Source organism: Lynx rufus, unplaced genomic scaffold (assembly GCF_022079265.1).
Source record: "Lynx rufus isolate CCGP_SWC_20201006 ecotype Redwood Valley unplaced genomic scaffold, mLynRuf1.p SCAF_8, whole genome shotgun sequence".
Lineage (NCBI taxonomy): Eukaryota > Metazoa > Chordata > Mammalia > Carnivora > Felidae > Lynx > Lynx rufus.
In genome coordinates this window covers 25433361-25457565 of record NW_025814896.1, presented here as the reverse complement: position 1 = coordinate 25457565, position 24205 = coordinate 25433361, and the positions used below count along the sequence as shown (strand labels likewise).

The 24205-nt window shown below is 39.4% G+C and overlaps 1 protein-coding gene across 1 annotated transcript in view; it reads left to right on the top strand.

The window, feature by feature from the left end:
• CBFA2T2 (CBFA2/RUNX1 partner transcriptional co-repressor 2) overlaps positions 1 to 24205 on the top strand; it is a 138890-nt gene that overhangs the window by 95316 nt on the left and 19369 nt on the right. Inside the window, exons 2-8 of the mRNA XM_047068818.1 lie at positions 3378 to 3521; positions 7782 to 8023; positions 14797 to 14886; positions 19566 to 19747; positions 20409 to 20662; positions 21433 to 21518; positions 23013 to 23208. Of these exons, the coding sequence (XP_046924774.1) occupies positions 3378 to 3521; positions 7782 to 8023; positions 14797 to 14886; positions 19566 to 19747; positions 20409 to 20662; positions 21433 to 21518; positions 23013 to 23208 (1194 nt within the window). The remainder of the gene's footprint in view (positions 1 to 3377; positions 3522 to 7781; positions 8024 to 14796; positions 14887 to 19565; positions 19748 to 20408; positions 20663 to 21432; positions 21519 to 23012; positions 23209 to 24205) is intronic.

Genomic DNA, 24205 nt, shown 5'->3' with positions numbered 1-24205 from the left:
TCTCTTTGCACTGTATCTAAGGTTCTCTGGCATTGAAAAGATCTCAAGATATGGTTGGTTTTTTAAAAGAATTCAGCTAGAATATAAAACATGAGTATCTGTTCCAAAAAAATTCAGAAATGAAGTCACTGTAACAGTGATGACATAAAGGCATGGCACAGCCAACAATCAGAGGGTTAAAATGCCTACTTTGGAATGTACCCCTTATCCACCATTTGAGCAGCTGCTGTATTGTCATGTTGTAAACCACTTGGATAGATCTCACACCATGAAGTGCCTTCATGCCACCCAGCCTCCAATAAAAATACCCCCTTACATGGTACTTGGTGCTTTTGCAGCTGTTAATTCTTGAATCATTCCATGTAATCTCGCTGAGGTTAGATGGATTAGCTGTTGATAGTGTACCCATTTTCTATGGAAATATTAACTCGGTCATGGTCACATAGCTAGTTAGGTGGTATATCCAGAACTTGACACTAGGCTTCCTGTTTCCTAATCATCATTTCTGTTTACTGAGTACCTTCTCCAGCCAGCACTAGTTGAGGCATTGTTTTTTACCCTCACCTGTTTCCTACCAGGTAGGTCTTATTGCCTCTTACTTTACATTTGTTAGAAATGACCCAGAAAGGTGAAATGATTTAATAAAAGTAATGTAGGTTCTAACAGAATGAGAATTCACATGAAATTTCTCAGCCTCCATACCCCATGTTTTTTCTACTAGTCGATGTTATTGAAACATGAGCTACAACACTAGTGTTGCAGATTTATGAGTAGTGATGTGAACAAGAGATGTGGGTAGTTTCAATCTGTAAACGGTACACTGCGGGGTGGGTTTTGCCCAGTATCTAAGCTTTCACTTGGTGTATAATTCAGTGTTCTGCAGTTGGGTTCCTCTCAGTTTTTCATCCTGCCAAGTGCTGAATGTTAAAACACATCTTGCTGTTACGTCCTCCTCGGGCCTTTGGCGCCCTTGCTGTAAAGGCAGGTGGTCTGAAGAAAGGCTCCCTCTAGGTTGTTGCACACTATACACAACACATTATAGTGCGAGACAACTGTCAGTTCCTTCCTTCCCCTCTCCCCCCACCCTCCAGAAAGCTGGGCCCCAGATGGGAGAGCTGGAAACATGTCAACCATTCTCTGAAGGGCATTGAGAAAAATACTGTCAAGAAGAAAAAGGCAAACGCAACAGCTCATTAGTCCACTAATCAGACAGGACGACCATCAGTTTCACAAAGAAAATGTCCTGGACAGAGAGATGGGAAGAGCTGGCAGAGTGTTGCCCACATGGCTCTCAGAGAGCCGCACATTTTTGTCAGGGGTTTTGTAACTTGAGGACATTACTTGATAGACTTTATGTATTCATTAGATCTCTTTCCAAAATATGACCAATGCAAACTGAAGCATAAAAATAATATTTGGTGATATTTTCCTCATTAAAACATGCTCATAAATGTGCAGAGATGGGCTTTTTTGCCAGTGTCATGAATGTATTGTGTCTACAGCTATGATCTCACAGAAAGAAATCTTTGGTTTAACATTCTCATTTGAACCTTTGGTGTATCCGTGTCTTGTTCTTTAAATTGAATTCAACAGTTATTGGAGAATAAATACATGGCACTTACATGAAAAGCTTGGAGTTACCGAGAGGAACACAGTTCAGTTTAAAGATGATTATGGTGACCCTGGTCCTATTATTAACCAAGTATGTAACATGTTCTTTTTAATGGGGGAAAGTAACTGAAGCTGTTTTAGAATATTGCTCCAGTCCTGTTGATACTAGTCCAGACCTATTTCTGATGTCAGTAAGTTTAATCTGTCATATTTCTTTTTCTGGAATTTGTCGTTTCCTACCGTTATCAAACAGCTGCTTATGAATTGTCCCCATGGTGAACTAGCCTGTACTTTGTTTAGATTCAGCTCTACTTTTCATCTTTTTAGATACTGTACATCATAAATGACATTTGCATGATTGATGTCAGGGATGTTGACTCCACCTCTTTTTCCCTGCTTATCCCTAGTTAATATATATAAAAATTTAGTACTTTGTCATTTGTGGTAATTTATATACAACTGATTATGATTCTGTTTCCCTGCTGTGCAATTGATGCCTACTGGTCTAGACAGTCCCACGTTAGCTTTTTTCCCCCTATTATTTGATGAATTTATAAAAAAGAAGTCAAAAAACAGTGCATTTGAGACAGGCTGAATATGCAACCTGGTTTCTTCCTTTCTCAGCCACTATCTTCACTGTTAACTTTCAGGTCATGTTACCCTTTGACCTTGCTGGCTTGTTTTAGTTTCCTGTGATTGCCATAACAGAGGTCACAAATTGGGTGGCTTAAGACAACAATAATCTCTCACTGTTCTGGGGGCTAGAAGTCCAAAATCAAGGTGTAAGCAGGGTTGGTTCTTTCTTGGGACCTCTGAGGAAGAATCTAGTCCATACCTGTTTCCCAGCTTCTGCTGGTTGCTGACAGTTCTTGGCATTCCTTGGCATATGGATGCATTACTCCCGTCTCTGCCATCATGGTCACGTTGCCCTTGCATTGTGCAACTACGTCCATCTTCATGTAGTCTTCCCTCTGTGTATCTGCCCCTTCAGCTCTTCTTAGGAGGGTATCATTCATAATGGGTTTAGAGCCCCCCTCAATAATCCAGGATGATCTCCTTCCAAGATCCTTAGCTACATCTTCCAAGAGCCTTTTTCCAAATGAGCATATATTCACAGTTCAAGGTAGTCAGAGGTACAGTCGTCCTGCTCCCCCAGCCTTTAACCACAGGAGATACATTCTAAGACCCCAATGGATACCTGGAACTGCAGATAGTACCAAATCCTAAATACATATTAGGTGTTTTCCTATACACATACCTGTAATAAAACTTAATTTATAAGTTAAGCACAGTAAGAGATTAACGATAAATGAAAATAAAATAGAACAATTATAACAATATAAGTTATGTGACTGTGGTTTCCCCCTGTCTCTCCCCCTCTATCAGAATATCTTATTGTACCGTACTTACCCTTCTTTTTGTGATGATGTGAGACAATAAAATGCCTGCATGATGAGGCGAATGACCCAGGCATGATGACCTTATGTTAGGCTACTCTTGCCCTTCTGACTCTCTACCCATCAGGACGATCATGTGTTTCCAGACCATGGTTGGCCACAGGTAACTGAAACTGTGGAAAGTGAAACTGGCTGAAAGGGAACTACTGTAGATACCTTTTGAGGGCCCTCCATACAGCCTACTCAGATAAGCATCTTAACTTCTCAGTCCTCTAGGAAAATATACTGGTATTTCATATTTCAAATTACTGTTACGATTTTTATTACCTTGTGGACAACTCTGACCTCCATTCCTTTTATTCTCTCTAGTTGGTGCTGAGAAAAGAGTGCCAGCAATGCCTGGATCGCCTGTGGAAGTGAAGATACAGTCAAGATCCTCACCTCCCACCATGCCACCCCTCCCACCAATAAATCCTGGGGGACCCAGGCCAGTGTCATTTACTCCAACAGCATGTGAGACCTCTTAATTTATTTGGGTTTGTGGTTCAGGGTGACGTTTAGATCTAAGTGACTGGCTGCTATGAAGCCTTCTGCATATGCTATTCAACATTTTCAAAATAGCTGTAAGGTATTTTATATCTACACACACACATATGTACATATACATATTACACACACACGGTTATTTCTTTTATAAATTGCTTTTGCCCTCTGAGAATAGTACTTAGCTAATTTAGGCATTTGAAAATTTAGGGGTATAGATACTTTGTTTTCATACTCTGGCTATTAAGTAGCTATTTTAATTTCTTGGCTCAAAAATGAATTTAAATTATTATATTGCTTTATAGGAATCAATGTAAATTTCATATAATTACCAAACAACTTCTAAAACTATTCCAGGACTACCATGGTAAGGCTCTTGACAAAAGAGCATGAATATTGTATTAGTTTGCTAGGGCTGTCACAACAAAATACCACAGACGGGTTGGCTGAAACTCACAGTTCTGGAGGATAGAAGTCCAGGATCACGGCGTCAGCAGGTTTGGTTTCTTCTGAGGCCCCTCTCCTTGGCTGCAGATGGCCACCCTTCCTGCTGTGTCCTCCCATGTCCTTGCCTCTGTGCATGTGCATACCTGCTGTCCTTTCCTCTTATAAGGACAATAATCATAGTGGATTATGGACCACCCACATTACCTCATGTAACCTTTAAAGGCTGTGTCTCCAAATACAGTCACATTCTGAGATGCAGGGGATTAGAACTACAACACAGGAATTTGTGGGGGGGCATAATTCAGTCCATAAGAATTACATTAGCCAGGGGCGCCTGGGTGGTTCAGTCAGCTAAATGTCCAACTCTTGATTTCAGTTCAGGTCATGATCTCACAGTCATGGGATCAGGGCCCACATACAGCTTTTGTACTCAGTGTGAAGCCTGCTGGGAATCTCTCTCTCTCTCTCTCTCTCTTTCTCAAAATAAATAAACACTTAAAAAAAAAGAATTACATTAGCCAATAAATATATAATAGATGTTCAACTTTGCATCAAGTTAATGCAAACTAAAACCCAATGTAATACAAGAATGTTCAAAATGGAAAGTAATATCAAGCTTTGGTGAGCATATGGTGAGCTACCTGAACACTCCTACATTGTTTGAATGTGAGAAAATTATTTGGTAGTATTTAGTAAAGTTGAATTTTCACAAAGCCTGTGTAACTCAGCAATCAGTCCTATATGTATAGTTAAACACACAAACAAAAGTCAAAAGAAGACCCAATTTAAAATCTAGACTTACATGCATACATACTAACTTGTGTGGATTGTTTTTTAATATTCTTTTAATGTTTATTTATTTTTGAGAGAGAGAGAAACAGGTCATGAGCGAGGTTGGGAGAGAGAGAGAGAGAGAGGGAGGTAGAAGATCCTGAGCTGTCAGCACAGAGCCCGATGCAGGGCTCAAACCCATGAGCCACAAGATCATGATGTGAGCCAAAGTCGGACACTTAACCAACTGAGCCACCCAGGTGCACCTTTACATGTCTAGATTTTAATCTGAATTTTTCTGCCTTTCTGTGCCTGTGCATGTTGACTCTCTCAGATACTGTGCCTCATAGAGCAGAGGACACTCAGTGTTTATGGAGTACCCACAATGCATTAGAGCACTCTGCTAGGCACTATATGCATTTTCTTATTTAAATGCCTTTACATAAGCTTACACACTATCATTGCTCAAACATGTATGTTTTTTGTGTTTATTTTAAAAGGCAAAAGAGTCTAAGCGGTACACTTTAATAGAAATTTTAATTATTATATTTTAAAACATTTGAAATTGAGTAAGTGGCAACTGTAGCAGTCTGGAACTAGAAATGAAGTTTAATATCCTTTTTAAAATTCTATTTTCGGGGCGCCTGGGTGGCTCGGTCGGTAAAGCGTCCGACTTCAGCTCAGGTCATGATCTCGCGGTCCGTGAGTTCGAGCCCTGTGTTGGGCTCTGGGCTGATGGCTCAGAGCCTGGAGCCTACTTCCTATTCTGTGTCTCCCTCTCTCTCTGCCCCTCCCCCGTTCATGCTCTGTCTCTCTCTGTCTCAAAAATAAATAAACGTTAAAAAAAAAATTAAAATTCTATTTTCTATTTCAAAGTTCTACATCCTTAGATATAGGTGCTGTCTTGAAATGAAGAGATTTAAACCTAGGCTGTCATTCAGATTTCAAGATATAGACAATAGGAATAGATATATCTGCACGTAAATTCAGCTCTTTTTACCTCCATATTTGACTACTTCATTTTACTTCAGAAAATGTGCTCATATGCTTTCACTGAAGAGGTTGTGAAAAAGCAGCGTGGCTAAAAGCACAGTAATATATTCCATTTATGGATTGCTTCAAAAGGGGCAGCTCTCCAATGGCAATTGACCTTTCTGTGAACACAAAGAAACAGCAGACCATTGCAACTAATTTTCTGGATTGCTGAGGTTGAGTATTGAGCTTTCCTTTCCAGTAGCTCTAGTGATCTCTTTTAATGAAAGATACAGAGGAGAATTCGCCCTTTCTTTCTTAGCCTGTTAGTCTTTTATGTAGTGAATTATTCAGCAGCTTTTTCCTCAACACTTACACTTCGCTAGCTAATGAACAAAGCCAATCTATTTATGTATGGTATATACAGTCTACAAAACTTAGTATAGTATATACAGATATAGAACATAGTGTTCATTAAGAAGTGCACAGTCTTGGGGCACCTAGGTGGTTCAGTCAGTTGAGTGGCCGACTTTGGCCCAGGTCAATCTCATGGTTCGTGGCTTCAAGCCCCATGTTGGGCTCTGAGCTGACAGCTCAGAGCCTGGAGCCTGCCTCAGATTCTCTGTTTCCCCCTCTCTCTGTCCCTCCCCTGCTCATGCTCTCTAAAATAAACGTTTAAAAAAAAAAAAAAAGAAGTGCACAGTCTGTTAAGACAGTGCAAATCTAGAAAAAGTAAGTAGGTACCATAATGGAAGTATCTGTAGGCAGCACAGAGAAGAGTTATTAAATCTATCAGGGTTTACCTTAATGTGCAGCCACAGAATCTGTTAAAGAATGTTTCTTGATACAGGTGATACCTGAGCATATATAGGATGAGGAAAAGTTTGCCAGATCAAATTTGAATCTGGATCAGTCAAGTAGTAGGAACAGTATGGCTGACCAACTATGACCAGCATGGAGGCAGAAGGAGGGACGTGGAAGATTTTTCATGATTAATGACTTGGTGTTAAGCCCAATATAAGTAAATGGTCAGTTTTCTAAGTTAGGTAAAGATTAAATAATTGGGCTCTTTAAATTTGTCTTAAGTCTTGACTTAATTTGTTTCTTATGTTTTTAGACATATGTTTTAATTTCATCTTCCTAGATGTTCAAGCCTGGGTATGATTAAGTGAAAATCTATTGACGCTAGGTCACCAGGTAATTTTATTTCACCATTCAGTGAAGAAGGAGAACTTAGTTCTAGGGTGGTGTTGCAAATTGAAACTAGCAAGAAATGAGTAAGAACGATGGGGAAACAGTAATTAAACTCTCATTAATCAATCACATGTATTATAATTTGAGCAGAAATTGGTATGTTGTCCTGTGTAGTGTCTAGAAAATGCTTTATTGAATGATCAAGAATTGGGCACTATTAATATCACACTGTTGGAGCAGAGAGAAACTGACTGTGATGGGCATGAATATTCTGAATGGTCCAAGAGATGTGTACCTTATATACCTTTTTGCAGGAATAGGTCATTAAATCTATAGCCTAGAGAAAACATTTCTCACTTTAACAGAACTCTCTCTTTTCTGATTGTCTATTCACATGCTACATCGTAACTGATTGCTTAACTTCTTTGGAACCCTAAGATCAGGAAGGAGATGTCACATGAAAGGTGCGCACTTGTGCGCGTAAGTGTCCAGTACACTGGAAATACGTATCCTACCAGACTCAGCTTCTGCAGTACCTTTTGCAGGAAATCTTTACCTACCCCGGCCCCATAGCAACTATAGTTAGATAGCCTTTCTCCAAGCTCTTATAGCACTCCGTACTCTTATTTTAACACGTCTGTGTTATTCTGTTAAGATTTTTGACCTGGTAGTCTGTCTTCCTATGTAGTAGTCTCACTGAGGGCAGAAACAGTTTCTTGTATATTCTTAATGTGTGCTTTACAAAATTCAAATGAATAAACGAAGGTTAATGCAAACAGGAAGAAATTAACAAAGACCTGTGTGTTTTGCACTTAAACAGAGTCTTTCATTTTGGCTTTCTTTTAGTAAGCAATGGCATCAACCATTCTCCTCCTACCCTGAATGGTGCCCCATCACCACCACAGAGATTCAGCAATGGTCCTGCCTCTTCCACATCATCTGCACTAACAAATCAACAGTTGCCAGCCACTTGTGGTGCTCGGCAGCTCAGCAAGTTGAAACGCTTCCTTACCACACTGCAACAGTTTGGCAATGACATCTCACCTGAGATTGGGGAGAAGGTGCGGACTCTTGTTCTAGCACTGGTGGTAAGTACGGCATCACTGTCCACAGCTATCTGAGTACATGGCTCAGAACCAAAGCCAGGAAACCTGGAGCAACATGGCAAAATATGCAGACTAGATTAGTTATTATATAACTCATATAAACCTGTGGAATTGTGGATTTCAATTATGGGTAACAATACTTATTAAGGAAACAAATCTATAATGTTTACCTTATTATTTCTTATTACGTTGATTTAATTCCAAGAAACAGCTTTGAATTCATCGTCAACTGAATTTCAACAGGCTACTGAGGTTCAACCAAGCTAACGCAAGGTTTTGTTACTTAATATATTCAGTGCCTGGTGCATTGTTTCCAAACCTGAGAGAAAAGAAAAACAGGGAGTTTAAGTTTCAGGATAATAGTTTGTAAAATTATAAGTCTCGTGGTTTAAATAGTGTCAAAGGGATTACATTCTTCAGCTCTTCATGCAAATATAGTTTCTGTAGAATTTTCAAACCACACATAATTTTTCTTTGTACAAGGAGTATGGTGAACCCATGATGGTATAAGGCAGTAATTTCTGACATAGACAGCTGGGTGGGGTTTGCGTATCACTGTATCTAAGGAAAGTACTGACAGTTCCCTATGTTTGTAAATTGAATTCTACAAGATTTACCTCTTGAAAAAGCACCTCATGGTTCTGCATGTTAGGCTCTACCTATGTAAAAGTGAATCACGTTACTAAGCCTTAATGCTGTAGTTCTCAAAGTGTAATCAGGGACCCTTGAGATTCCCCCAGACCCTTCCTGGAACTTCTGAAGGCGAAAATTATTTTCATAATAATATTAAGATGTTCCTTGCATTTTCATTCTTACTCTCTAAGGAGCATACAGTAGAATTTTCTCGAGGCTGCATGATACAGGCTGTTGAAATGGATTAAATGCAGGAGCAGATAAGAGAACCCAGTTGTCTTTTAATAACGCAGGTACCAAAAAGATTTTGCAAAACTGTAATTACAGTGCCATTCTTCCTACTACATTTTTGGGGAAAATACTATTATTTTGAAATGGGTTAATAATAAATGGTTTCCAAATTCTGAAGTTAATTATTAATATTGGGATTATTGATAGATGTAACCCACATAAATTAGAGGAGTCTGAGGCTAAAAAGTTGAATAACTTAACAGATTTCTCAGTCTAGTGTAGAAGAAACAACTTTCATACAAGGCAGAATGTGATAAATGACTTTTTCATCATTTCAGATTTAATCCCTTTTGCTTTTTAGAGCTGTTAGGTTGTTCTTTTTTTTTTTTTTTTTTTTAAGGTTGTTCATTTTCATTGCTACATTATATAGTATTTTATTGTAGGAATACAATTTGTACTTTTTGCTCTTGATGGGCATTTGAGTTGTTTGCATTTTGAGGCATAGTCAAAGAACCTAATACAACCCCCAAGTTCTGAAATTTCTTAAAAGAATTCACAGGACTTGGCATATAGCTGTGCTCACAACTAAGATTTATTACAGAGGCATAAGGTTACACAGCTGGATCATAAAGGAAAGAGATACTGTTGGAATCTAGTGGAATCCATGTGCAGGCTTCCTTATGCTCTTCTCTTGTATAAATAGTCACACAGAGCTCACTCTTACCCCAGCAGTGAAAATGTAGTGACATATGTGTGATGCTTTTGCCCAGGAAAGCCTATTCGAGACTCTATGCCCAAGGTTTTTACTTGAGTCTGGGTACATAGGCAGTCTTTGCCAGCACCTGCTGAAATTCCAAATTCCCAGAAGGAAAAATCAATGTTCAGCAGAAACCACAATGTTTGCAAAAACACTGTCTAGGCACAGTGAGCCACCTTTATCAATTAGAAAGGGTTTTTTTATTTTTGTTTTTAGGGGAAAAATGTTTTTGGTCAAATTTTATGCTACTAGATCTAGAGTAATAAAATTGGGCTTTAAATGTCAAAATGAGTTTGAACATAATTGTAAGCAAAGCAGACATCAGAATGTCATACCAATTCTAGCAACAGATTTAGGCACAACTCTGTATATATATTTTTAAGTGTATTTATTTATTTTGAGAGAGAGAGAGCACAGGCAGGTGAGGGGCAGAGAGAGAGAGGGAGAGACAGAATCCCAAGTAGGCTCTGCACCATCTGTGCAGAGCCCGATGTGGGGCCCAAACTCTCAAACTGTGAGATCGTGACCTGGGCCGAGATCAAGAGTCGGATGCTTTACTGACTGAGTCACAGAGGCGCCCCAGCTTTAAGTGGAGTCTAAGGTTGAAGATAATTTCAAGAGTAAAAGAAAAAATGATAGCCCTTATTTGCAAAAAAAAAAAAAAAAAAAGAAAGAAAGAAAACCAGAAAAGAAGTCCGTTTTTTTTTTAATGTCTTATTTATTCTTAAGAGAGAGAGAGACAGAGCAGGAGCAGGTGAGCGGCAGAGCGAGGGAGGGACACAGAATCTGAAGTAGGCTCCAGGCTCTAAGTTGTCATCACAGAGCCCGATGTGGGGCTTGAACTCCTAGACTGTGAGATCATGACCTGAGCCGAAGTTGGACACTTAACCAACTGAGTCACCCAGGCACCCCGTCAAAATTTTTTTATAGCTGAAGAAGTATTTGTATGTACATGTAACCAATTGTGTCCTTTAAATGGCCATTCTCAGGTTAATTTTTTTTTTTCCCAATGATAATCATCAATAGGTGGTAAAAATACACATAACAACCAACTTACCCCATTTTAAGTGTATAATTCAATGATTTAAGTGTATTGTTGTGCAACCATCACCACTATCCACCTCAGGAACTCTTTAAATCATGCAAAACTGAAACTTTGTGCCATTAAACAATAACTCCCCATCCCTTACTTACCCTTCAGTTCCTATCAACCAGCAGTCTACTTGACTACTCTAGCTACCTCATATAAGTAGAATCATACAGTATTTGTCTTTCTGTTGCTTATTTTGCCTAGTGTAATTATCCTCAAGGTTCATCCCTGTTATAGTATTTATCATATTTTTCTACTTTTTTTGGCTGAAAAGATTCCATTGCATGTATATACCACATTTTGCTTTCATCTTTTGATGAAATTGGTATTTCATCAGCAATTGGTATTGAAACTATGAATTTATTTGGAGAAGATGCAGAAAAAGAAGTGTTACTTGAATTTAACATCCATTATTTTATTTAATTTTTAAAATTTTTTAATGTTTATTTTTGAGAGACAGAGCGCGAGTGGCGGAGGGGTAGAGAGAGAGAAGGAGACACAGAATCCGAAGTAGGCTTCATCTTTTGCATTCATCTATTGATGTACACTGGGGTGCTTCTACCTTTCCGGTTAGGGAAAGTTTTATATCTTTATGGGAAACTGTTCATCAGCCAAATTCATAGGTGCCAGCCAATGGCCCAGCTGTGAGTGCTCTTTAATAAGGTTATCAGTTTTAAACCTGCTATATTGACTGTTTTCTGTATAGGAGCCATTGCAAATAATGTTGCTGTAAGCATTCTTTTACATGGTACACATGTGCAAGCATTGCACTGAACAGTGGAATTGGGATTTCATAAGGTATGCATATATACCAATTTAATATGTAAGGCCATTGGTTTTCCTACATATTATACTAATTTATACTCTGATATAATGGGAATTTTATTAAAATCCGTGTCCTGAATCAGTCTGTTCAGGCTGTTACAACAGAATACCAATGACTGGGTGATTTATAAACAACAGTCATTTATCTCACAGTTCTGGAAGCTGGTAAGTGGTGCCAGTAGATTTTGTATTCTGTGAGAGCCTACTTCCTTGTTCCTATATAGCTGTCTTCTCACTGTGTCTTCACAATGCCGAAGGGGCAAGGGAGATCTCTTGAGGTCTCTTTTACAAGGGCACTAATGCTGTTCCTAAGAGCTCTGCCTTCATGACCTCTAATCATCTCCCAAAGGCTCCACATCTAAATACCAACTCATTGGGAATTAGGTTTCAACATACGAATTCTGAGTGGCACAAAAATTCAGTCTATAGGAATTGGTATTGAAACTATGAATTTATTTGGAGAAGATGCAGAAAAAGAAGTGTTACTTGAATTTAACATCCATTATTTTATTTTATTTTTAAAAAATTTTTAATGTTTATTTTTGAGAGAGAGAGCGCGAGTGGCGGAGGGGCAGAGAGAGAGAAGGAGACACAGAATCCGAAGTAGGCTTCAGGCTCTGAGCTCTCAGCACAGAACCCGACATGGGGCTCCAACCCACAGATGGGGAGATCATGACCTGACCAAAGTCAGACGCTTAACCTACTGAGCAACCCAAGCACCTCTCCATTCATTATTTAAAAAAAAACACTTGGGAAAACAATTAGAGCAGGAACTTTCTTAATCTGATGATAGTTGTTATCTTACAAAAAACCTACAGCAAGCCTCATGCTTGCGAAATTTTGAATGCTTTCCCTCTAATACTAGGAATCAGATGAGAATCTTTTCTAAAAAACAAAAGAATGTTTCTTCTATTCAGCGTGATCCTGAACATTCTAACCTAGCAAATAAGATATCAAGATTGGTGAGAGATCAATAAAACTGTCACTGGGGCGCCTGGATGGCTCAGTCGGTTAAGTGACATTTGGTTTCAGCTCAGATTATGATCTCGCAGTTTGTGCAAGGGAGCCCCATGTCAGGCTCTGCACTGACAGCATTGAGTCTCCCTGGGATCCTCTGTCTCCCTCTCTCTATGCCCCTCCCCTGTTCACACTCTCGTAAAAACTTAAAAAATAAAAGAAAGTAAATTCTTTAAAAAAAAGTATTGATGTGAAATGAGATAAGCTTCAAATACTTTAATTTAACATCGTTGAATTTGATATACTCTTTTCTCTAAAAGGAAATATTTTTAATTTTTACCGAATATTAGTGTGATATATTTGGAAAATCCAACATAATTTCATATCCAGAAATAAGTGCTGTTGTACCTGTCTTTTTAGGCACTTAAGATACTATATAAGTGTGTGTGTGCAATTTCCATAAATGGCTTATAGGAAAGCATGCTGCTCTTTTTCTGGTTTTTCATTTCACAGTATATTATAAACACCTTTCCTTATTAATGCATATAGTCTTTCCTGTTCCCTTAGTGTTCTGATGTATAACTGTACCATCATTCTTTTTTTTTTTTTTTTCAACGTTTATTTATTTTTGGGACAGAGAGAGACAGAGCATGAACGGGGGAGGGGCAGAGAGAGAGGGAGACACAGAATCGGTAACGGGCTCCAGGCTCTGAGCTGTCAGCCCAGAGCCCGACGCGGGGCTCGAACTCACGGACCGCGAGATCGTGACCTGGCTGAAGTCGGACGCTTAACCGACTGCGCCACCCAGGCGCCCCTCATTCTTTTTTTTAAATTAATTAATTAATTAATTTTTCTTCCTCTAAAAAAATTTTTTTTTTATTTTATTTTTGAGAGAGAGAGAGAGAAAAAAACAGAGTGTGAGCAGGGGAGGGACAGAGAGAGGGAGTCACAGAATCCGAAGCAGGCTCCAGGCTCCGAGCTGTCAGCACAGAGCCCAACGCGGGGCTTGTACCCACAAACCGTGAGATCATTACCTGAGCGAAGTCAGATACTTAACTGACTGAGCCACCCAGGCGCCCTATGTACTATCATTCTTTTTGAATATTTGTGTATTTATTTATTTTTTTTAGAGAGAGAGAGAGAGAGAGAGAGAGAGAGAGAGAGGCAGGTGTGAGTGGGGGAGGGCAGAGAGAGAGGGAGTCCAGAATCCAAAGCAGGCTCCGGCTCTGAGCTGTCAGCAGGGAGCCCCATGTGGGGCTTAAACTCATGAGCCATGAGATCATGACCTGAGCTGAAGTCGGATACTTAACTGACTGAGCCACCCAGGTGCCCCTTCTGTACCATCATTTTTAATGCAACTTCCTGGTAGTGGACCTTAATGTTTTCTGTTCCTTATTGTCAAGAAGCAGTATTGTGTTGATAAATAATCTGTATGGTGCTTGTTACAGCTTTGAACCATTGATGATTTTATAAAATAAAATCCCTAGAAGTGGTACTTGTTCTCTCAGGGAAGCAAGAATAATGCCCAGTTTTGTTCTTTAACTTGGTATTATACTATGTTTTAGGGAATTGAATAAAAATATTTTGTGAACTTTGAGGAAAATGTTTTTATTTGTACATTCACCTGAGCAGAGGAGCTAAGAACCCTATTTAAAGCTAGACTTTTGAAAAAATACATGGGAAGTGCTAATAACCTTATGGGAAATAACTACAACCTTCCCAGTGGGCGTGTGCCTGTTTCCAGGTTCTCTCATATGCAGGCAGACCACTTGAAGGTAGAAGGCACTGATTGTTTTGCCTTGGTTTTTTCGTTTGTTTTTAAATTTCTTTAGAATATTTAGGGAACTGATGGTAGGAGGAGGGCACGATCTATGAAGAAGTGAACTTCAGAAGTTGATATCCTGGACTCATTCAGGATTGTTCCATCTGGGAACATTGTAGGTTTGATTTCCGGTACCCAAGGTGGCTTGCCATGAGCTCCTTGATTCGAGAGGCCTGAGTGCCTTCTTCACAAATGCTGAGGAAAGCAGTAGCTGAGTACAGAGGACAGTTTAGGTTTAGGGTATTAAAGAAAAGAAAATCAATGAGGCCACACTTTATTCATAAAGGAAACAATTTGTTTAACCTTTGAGAGGGATCTGAGTTTACAGTGGTGTTCTTGGGATTATCCTTTTCCTTGATTTAAAGAGTTAGCACTATTAGATTTGTATTGGGGAGACAGTATCCAGTTTTAGGAATTGACAATGTTATTTGTCTTTTCAGAACTCAACAGTAACAATTGAAGAATTCCATTGCAAGCTCCAAGAGGCTACAAACTTTCCTCTTCGTCCTTTTGTGATTCCATTCCTCAAGGTAATTTTTATAATTACTGAATGTAATTTATCTTCAGCATTTCCTCAAGTGTTCCTGCTGCTGATCCCTGTTCTGTGATCTAAGCCAGGGTAGCTTGCCACACATTTTCATATATATTTTATTTGAGTCTGCTAAGAGGAATGGGAGTGTGGTCTGCAGATGTGCCTTATTCACACTTGGTAGGATGGGAATTACAGAAGCCTTGAGTTGTGGTCCATATGCAGATACTGCTGATAACACATAATAGCAGGTGGGGAGCAGGAGGTGAGTGGGCTGAAGGTGAGTGTGTGGATGGTTTGGAGGCTGGGCTTTTAGCAGAGAAAGTAACTGAACATTAAATCTTTTGTTTGTGGCCAGTGGGGAAAGTGTGTGTGTTTTCTGAGAAGGCTGTCAGACAAAGGAGAGGCCTTGCACTTCCCACTTATCCTAAGAACAGAAGAGCATACAGAAAGACAATGTTGCTGTCTCCCCAACCCCAGTTAGTCTAGCTTCTGATTAGGTCCTCTGGAATTAATGTTCCCTAGAACATAACTTTTGGGAGACGTTGTTCAGAATTGTACTTACCTGAGAAGTAAGGCAGTATTAAATTTATATGTAATATGCCCTTTAAAAAAAGTGTTTTACTTCAAAATAATTTCATACTCCTAGAAAAGTTGCAATATGGTACAGTAAACTTCCTGTATACTGTACCACCGTCTCTTTAGTCACGTTCTCTACATGTTACTATTTTATCACATCTCTATTATTATTTTGTCTTGTGATTATTTTTTCCCTCATATATTTGAGGGGTGCCTGGCTGGTTCAGTCGATAGAACATATATATATATGACTCTTTATCTCAGGTGTGCAAGTTGGAGCCCCCACGTTGGGTATAGAGATTACTTAAAAAATAAAATCTTTTGGGGCACCTGGGTGGCTCAGTCAGTCGAGCATCTGACTTCGGCTCAGATCATGATCTCAAGGCTTGTGAGTTCGAGCCCCACATTGGGCTCTGTGCTGACAGCTCAGAGCCTGTAGCGTATTTCAGATTCTGTCTCTTTTTGTGCCCCTCCCCTGTTCACGCTCTCTCTCTCTCTCTCTCTCAAATATAAATAAACATTAAAAATATTAAAAAATAAATAAAATTTTTTTAAAAAATGAAATATTTAAGAATAAGCTGCAGACATGATACATCTCAATACTTTTTAGTATAATTAACAAATCAAGAAATTAACATTGATAAAGCACTATTATCCACAGCCCTTATTCATGTTTCACCAAATGTCCCACTAATATCTCTTACAGTGAAAGAAAAGCTTTTTTGTGTGGTCCTATATCTGATACAGGATCACATCTTGCATTTCGTTGTCATGTTTCTCTAGTCCACTTTAATCTGAAATAGCTTCTCAGACTTTTATGACTTTGACAGTTTGAAGAGTTCAGGATAGTTACTTTATGGAAGGTACTTCACTTCGGATTTTTCTGAAGCTTCCTCATGATGAGGAACGGGTTATGCATCTTAGGCAGCAAGAGCAGGTTAAGTGGTATCACTGCATTCTCTTTGTAGACGTAGATGTTAATCTGTCTTCTAATTGGCGATGTTGACTTTGATCACTTGGTGAAGGCAGTGTCTATCTACCATGCTTTCCCATGGTAAAGTTACTGCCTTTTCCCTTTTATACAATAATTTTTAAAAACAACAAACAGCAACAAAACAGGTAACATTCTGACTAGTACCAATAAAAGATGAACCTGTGTCAAAGATTTTCTTTAACTCATTAATGAAGGAATCAATAACATGTTACAACCAGTTCAGGGGAGAATCCAAAGAACAGACACATTTATATAGGTCAGGATTATTGATATGAATGTGCAACCAGAAGTAAAATTGGCTTCTATAGAGAGCACAAGGGAAGTCATTTGAACCTCTGTTGGACATAATTTTATTCATGTCCATAGATAGTAATTATTTTGCATTGGTATCATTTATCTATAACTTGCCAAAGTATAAAGTAGCTCCCCAGCAGTGAAAGACTAGGGTCAAATACCAGGGTGTTCTAGACCAAGCATAGTTTGGAAATCTGTGACCCCCAGACCAGCTCACCAAATGGTTTCATACAGCCCTAGAGAGAAGAATTTGTTTGTTTGTTTGTTTGTTTGTTTTTATACTCTCCACCCATGTGGGGTTCAAACTCACCACGTTGAGATCAAGAGTTGAATGCTCTACTGACTGAGCCAGCCAGGTGCCCCAAGAAGAATAATTTTTACAGGTGCACGTTTATAATCGATTTGTAATAGGGAACACTGACTCTGAGCCCCAGTTAAGCTAAATGTTATCCTCAATCCAGCCCCCCAACAAAATGCATTCCATTCTTTTCATTAGTAGGAGACTGATACTACAAAAAATTATACTCCGTTTGTTATTGGACCTTTTTTATACACTGTTTGAGACCCACATGATATCTTCACTTTTGCATCTTGACTCACAAAGTCTAATACACCCGGCCAAATAAATATGCCCCTTTTACCTGTATTTCTGCCTTCACTTCCTAAAAAAAAATAATAGCATCAGAAAGATGGGTCAACTTATTGAGGTATTGTTACCAGTTTTTTAAATCTTTTAAAATGAGAGTAGAGCAAACAAATAGGAAAATGCTTAGGTGTCAGGGGCCCAGGCTGTGTGTGGCTCTGTTTTGATAGCATTGAAGCTTTGCCTCAGTCTGTGTTGCCTTTGTAGCCCCAAAACAGCTGTGCTGCTTCTATCTTGGTCTCTTTGCTGTATGTCAGAGCCAACAGACAATTATTTCCCCTAAGACTCCGGAACCAAGATTTGTGAAATTTGTGTTAATAGGAAATAATTAGCATTAAAAAAAAATTCATCAAAGGGCACATGTCACAGATGTAAAAGATATTTTACACAGTATTTTTTTCAGTTAAGATTTTTTTTTTTAACAGTTGTTATAAGATGGAGGCTATAGAACAGACTTAAAAAGTATTTTATATTGTCACATTCCCTATTCTTAACTCTGTTGTTTCGGAAAACAGCATGAGATAGGTCGTTATGGCAGTTTTTTGGCTAACGTTTGGGTTTTCTCAATTTATTTCTGCTTTAAGAGAGTCACTAATTATGGTGCCTGCTAAATTAACCCTTGGTAAAGGGGTGACTACTCACATCTATTAAAACTCTCCATTTACGTGTTCATCTGTTTCCCTTGAGATAAAGACATCTTTTATGTGCTCAGTCTGAATTGTTCTTAAATTTGGGAAGAAAAGTATAATTCTTTATTTTCTTTTAATAAAAGGAATATAGGAAAAGTACATTTTACATATGAAGAGTGAAGTTTAGAGATATATAGGGTTTGTTTTATGATTTGTCCCCATTAAAGATTTCTAATTTTGAGAAGGAAATATAATAAGTACATAGTTAATTATCCTTTTACAAAATAAGGAAAAAGAGACCCCTGGGTGGCTCAGTCAATTGGGCGTCTGACTTCAGCCCAGGTCATGATCTCGCGGTTTGTGAGATTGAGCCCCGCATCGGGTCACTGCTGTCGGCGTAGAACCCACTTTGGATCCTGTATCTCTCTCTCTCTCTCTCTCTCTGCTCCTCCCCTGGTTGTGCTCTCTCAAAAATAAATAAACATAAAAAAATAATAATAATAAGGAAATAGATCCAGCTAGGGTGTCACAGTAAGAAATTGATTTTGCCCCTGGGTTACCTGTGTGTCATCTGAGCTTAGTCTAAGGCTTGTTGCTATCATTTACATCACTTCTGATACTTTCTCAAAACCCCATGTTCCTACCAAGCCAAAGTAATTACCACTTCCAGAATTCCATGACAGCTGTCATAGAGAACATGAAAAAAAAAGTTGAGCAGTCCTGTCAGAGACGAGTTGGAATTTGACAGAGAGAATCCACGACTTACTGATAATCATAGAGGAAAGAGTAAATTTCTTCTACCCCTGTGTAGATGGTACTAATTCTCTAACTGGCCAAAGTCTTTAAAAATGTATAAATTAAAAAAAATTTTTTGGGGCGCCTGGGTGGCGCAGTCGGTTGAGCGTCCGACTTCAGCCAGGTCACGATCTCGCGGTCCGTGAGTTCGAGCCCCGCGTCGGGCTCTGGGCTGATGGCTCAGAGCCTGGAGCCTGTTTCCGATTCTGTGTCTCCCTCTCTCTCTCTGCACCTCCCCCGTTCATGCTCTGTCTCTCTCTGTCCCAGAAATGAATAAACGTTGAAAAAAAAATTTAAAAAAAAAAAAAAATTTTTTTTTTTTTTTAGTTTTAAGTAGACTCCACGCCCAGCGTGGGGTTTGAACTCACAACCCTGATATCAAAAGTCGTACGCTCTACCCACTGAGCCAGACAGATGCCCCCAAAAATGTATAAAGTTCTAACTTCTTACGTTCACACCTTCACTGAGCTTTGACTCTACACTAGGCCACAAAGGTAAATAAAGCACAGGCTTCCCGTTGAGGGGATTTACACCTTGTGGGGGCAAGAGACAAGGTAGCCAGTAATTCAAGTTCAGTATTTTAGATGTCACTTTACTGTTAGAGAGGCATATAAAAATCAGGCTGATGAGAAGGGCTTTTGTCTTGTATCGTCATGTTTGTGAAAGTCTTTTGAGGTGCTGAGCTCTGTTGTGTGGGGCCCAACACCTAGAAAACTGCCTTCCAGCCCCTGCCTCTTTTTTTCAAGGCCAATCTGCCCCTGCTGCAGCGAGAACTGCTGCACTGTGCTCGAGCCGCCAAGCAGACCCCGTCCCAATACCTAGCTCAACACGAACACCTTCTGCTCAACACAAGTATTGCGTCACCTGCTGACTCTTCTGAGCTGCTCATGGAAGTGCATGGAAACGGAAAGAGGCCCAGTCCGGAGAGGTGAGCAGAGAAGTGCTTTGTTGTCCTTGCTTTTCTGGAATTACTCTAAGCTTCCTCTTTGCTTGTGAAAGAAAGAGAATTTAATTACTGTGGTTATACATAGGTATGGACTCAGAATTTCTAAGGTTGGCTTTGCACTGTCCCAATATCAGAGACCAGAATGTTTCTCAAATCTATAGGTGTGGCTCCCAGATACAAATATTTTTCAGAAATTCTTCAGATGACTCTGTATACCCCTGGTGAGAGATTCTGCTCTAGGGCATTCTATGGGTGCACTGCTCCAGAACCATCAGAAATAGAATTTGTCCAAAGCATTTTTTCTGATGTGTGAAGTCTAATAATAAGTATAACAATTACTAATTGTTACTTGGTAATGAGTCACCTTTACTTTGAAGATTGAAATTGTGTTAATTTATTCTGGAAATTTCAGTATGAGTGAAAGTATTAGTCAAGGAAGCAATATTTTAACAGTGTTGAAAAATTTATTTTCTGCCTGGCTTCTGGAGACATTTCGGTTCATGCCTCACGTCAGACCTTTCCTTATCATCTTCCTGTTTGGGAAAGTACATAGCACAATACATAACACAGAGTAGGTACTCAGGACATGTTTGTATGAACACTTGTGTATGGGCTAAGATATGTACTTCCGGTTCTTCTAAAGGAGGGAAGAGAGCGGTTTTGAAAGAGATACAATTCCTCCCGAGCCTCCTGCCAAGAGAGTGTGCACCATCAGCCCTGCTCCCCGGCACAGTCCTGCCCTCACTGTGCCCCTTATGAATCCTGGGGGCCAGTTCCATCCTACTCCTCCACCTCTTCAGCACTACACGTTAGAAGATATTGCAACTTCACACCTGTATCGTGAACCCAATAAGATGCTAGAACATCGAGAAGTTCGTGATAGACACCACAATCTTAGTAAGTGACATGAGCAGCATGGTAATGGTTGAAATTCAGATTGAATCTTTGCATTTCTTTCCTACTCAGTTATAAAGCAAAATAATACGATCATCGCTTTTTTCCACTGATAGATAAAACAATATTATACATAAAAAGGAATGTTAGAGTTGTATTGATTTCATTTGAAATTGATCTCCCTTCATACTTTGTTACTGTTATTCTTATATTATAGAAGTGGGACTCAGTAAATTTTAGGAAATACACAGTGAAATATTTAAGGATAAGGAGATACCACTTTTTCTTAAATGGTGCAGAAAACTAGAGAATGATGAAACAAATCAACTAAAATATTAACATTTTGGAAACTGGGTGAAGGATATATGAGAATTCTTTTACTATTCTTGCAGTGTTTCTCTAAGTCTGGATTTATTGCAGAGTAAAGTGTTTTTATTATTTTTTTTAACTTATCCATTTTGAGAGAGAGAGTGCAAGCGGGGGAGAGACAGAGAGAATCACAAGCAGGCTTCACCCTGTCAGCCCAGGGCCTGACATGGGGCTCCATCCCACAAACCATGAGATCATGACCTGAGCCAAAGTCGGATGCTTAACCTACTGAGCGTAGCTTTTTGTTGGTTTTATGTCATTTTGTGGGTTCCACACTCCCTTGTGAATTGTTGCTCTGGTAGAGTGCTCATAGGTGGTATGGATGTATTCTGTATTTATTTGGTAGAATTCTGTATATTATATTCTTCCTTCTATCTTCACATCTAATCTCTGATTTCTACTAGGTCTAAATGGAGGCTATCAAGATGAGTTGGTAGACCACCGTTTGACAGAAAGGGAATGGGCTGATGAATGGAAACATCTCGATCATGTAAGGATCTTACAGTGTATAATTTTCCTATTACATTTAATTCTTATTACCAATAATAATAATAGAGTATATATGCCTGAAGTGAATTTAACCAGAGCCACAGTGTCTTTGTCATAAAAACTTGATTTATCAGGGCACCTGGTTGACTCAGTCAGTATAATGTTCCACTCTTGATTTCAGGGTCATGAGTTCAAGCCCTTCAAGCCCCATGTTGGACCTAGAGCTTACTTAAAAAGCAATAATAAAATAAAATTTAAAACTTGTTTTATCTACTACTCCCCTAGCTAAAGAGCTAAGAGTAACTCTCAAATCTTTTTGGTGGGGTAATCACTTCAGGATATAACCAAGTTAAGTCATACAGTATAAGGGTTAAAAGCAGAAGTTTGGGAGTTCAGGTATCAGCTTTGCTACTTGCTGCTTTGTATGATGGATGAGTTGTTTTACCATTTCTAGCCTTAATTTCTGTATCTTAAAAAATAAAGAATACCGTTGTTGTTGTTGTTTTTTAATGTTTATTTGTTTTGAGAGAGAGAGAGAGAGAGAGAGAGAGAGAGAGAGATAGAGATTCCCAAGCAGGCTCCACACTGTCAGTGCAGAGCCCGATGCAGGGTTCCATCCCACGATCCATGAGATCATGACCTCAGCTGAAATCGAGAGTCAGACGTTCAACCAACTGAGTCACCCAGGCACCTCAAGAATACTGTATTATTTGAATTCGTAGGGTTGTTCTAATATGTAAGGTGCTTACATAGGATCTAATATATAGGAAATGCTAAATAAATGGTGCTTCTCTAAAAACAAATGAGAATTCGTGTCCTAAAAGGGAAGAAAAGATGTACCTGCTTGAAATATACATACAATAGTTTTTCCTACTTGAGTGAAATTATCTCTGAATATTATTTCTCTGATTGCATTCTTAGGCAAATCTCCAGCTTATCAGATAACCTGATGTGTTTAGGCAGAGATATAATGTGGTTTCACCATACATAGTGTTTAAAGGACTATATTATGGTGAGATTCTGGCTGAGATTCAACCTGGAAGAATCCAAAAAGGATTATTTTGTTGTTGTTTTTTTTTTAATTTCATTTTAATGTTTGTTTATTTTTGAGACAGAGACAGAGCATGAACGGGGGAGGGTCAGAGAGAGGGAGACACAGAATCTGAAACAGGCTCCAGACTCTGAGCTGTCAGTACAGAGCCCGATGCGGGGCTCGAACCCATGGACCACGAGATCATGACCTGAGCCGAAGTCGGCTGCTTAACCGAATGAGCCACCCAGGCACCCCAGAAAGGATTATTTTGAAATCCAAAAAAAATTATTTGCGTCTACATAGTTAAAAAGAAGCTGTTAAGAATGGCTTTCATGTGTTGACTTGATATTGCTGATCTGTAAGATACTTAAACCTTCCTTCTTTACATTTTACCTATCCTTAAATTTCAGTATTGGTTGTTTCAAGGTCCTAATCTTATCTCTGACTTCCTCTCTGGCTTAGGCTCTGAACTGCATTATGGAAATGGTAGAGAAGACAAGGCGCTCCATGGCAGTCCTGCGGCGCTGTCAGGAATCTGATCGTGAAGAACTCAATTACTGGAAAAGACGATATAATGAAAACACAGAGATGAGGAAGACAGGGAGCGAGTTGGTCTCTAGGCAGCACAGTCCTGGGAGTGCAGATTCTCTCAGCAATGGTAAGGGGAGGGTCTCACCTAAGATGGCAGAAAGACGGTGCTAGATGGTGGAGTTAGAAAGACTCAGGTGATTGTGAAGAGAATGATAAAATAATGTCGAGGACTCAGTACCTGGAATGTTCAAGAAATACTGTCTTTCACATGGATAATGGGAATATTTGTCATTTTGTTCTGTTTTTAACTCCCTCTATATGTGCTGGGTGGTGATCAAAGAGTGGTTGTTAAAGTCAGCCTCGTTGAGTGTCCCAGGTACTCACATACATCACATTTACTCCTCAACGGTAGCCCTGAAAATCTAAAAATGTTTACCTCACCTTCCCTCCTCTGTTTCCCACTCCCCATCCAGGAAGACACCATGTATCAACCTCTGTCTGGAGGCCTTTAGAAAAGTTTTACCATACCTTTACTATACCAAGCTGGGTTAGCCCATCTTGTCTTTTCTCAACCTAAAGCAGCAGAGATAAGAACAACTGTTCTGTCAGTCCAGGGAACATCCAGGACACCACAGCCGTTTCCCCAAAAATGTTCCATCACAATCATCTAGTAACTGAAAAAGTGCCCTATCCAAAGACACAGACAAACGAGGGGCTATCTGTGATCAGACTTTCCCCCAACTACCCACTTTAAGCTCCCTCTTCTCATCACGGAGAATGAATCACTTATCGTGACAGACCTAGCATGTTCCACAGAAGACAGCTGTTAGTCTAAAAAAGGCTTCAAGGGGCTCCTGGGTGGCTCAGTCGGTTTAAGCATCTGACTCTTGGTTTCAGCTCAGGTCATAATCTCAGTTTGTGGGTTCGAGCCCCGCATCTGGCTCTGCACTGACAGTATGGAGCCTGCTTAGGATTCTCTCCCTCTCTCTCTGCACCTCCCTTGCTCACTCCCTCTCTCTCTCTCTCTCTCTCTCTCTCTCAGAATAAATACATAAACATTTTTTAAATAATAAATACAAAAGACTTGAGCAAAAATGGGGCAAAGACATTGGTAACCAAAGGAT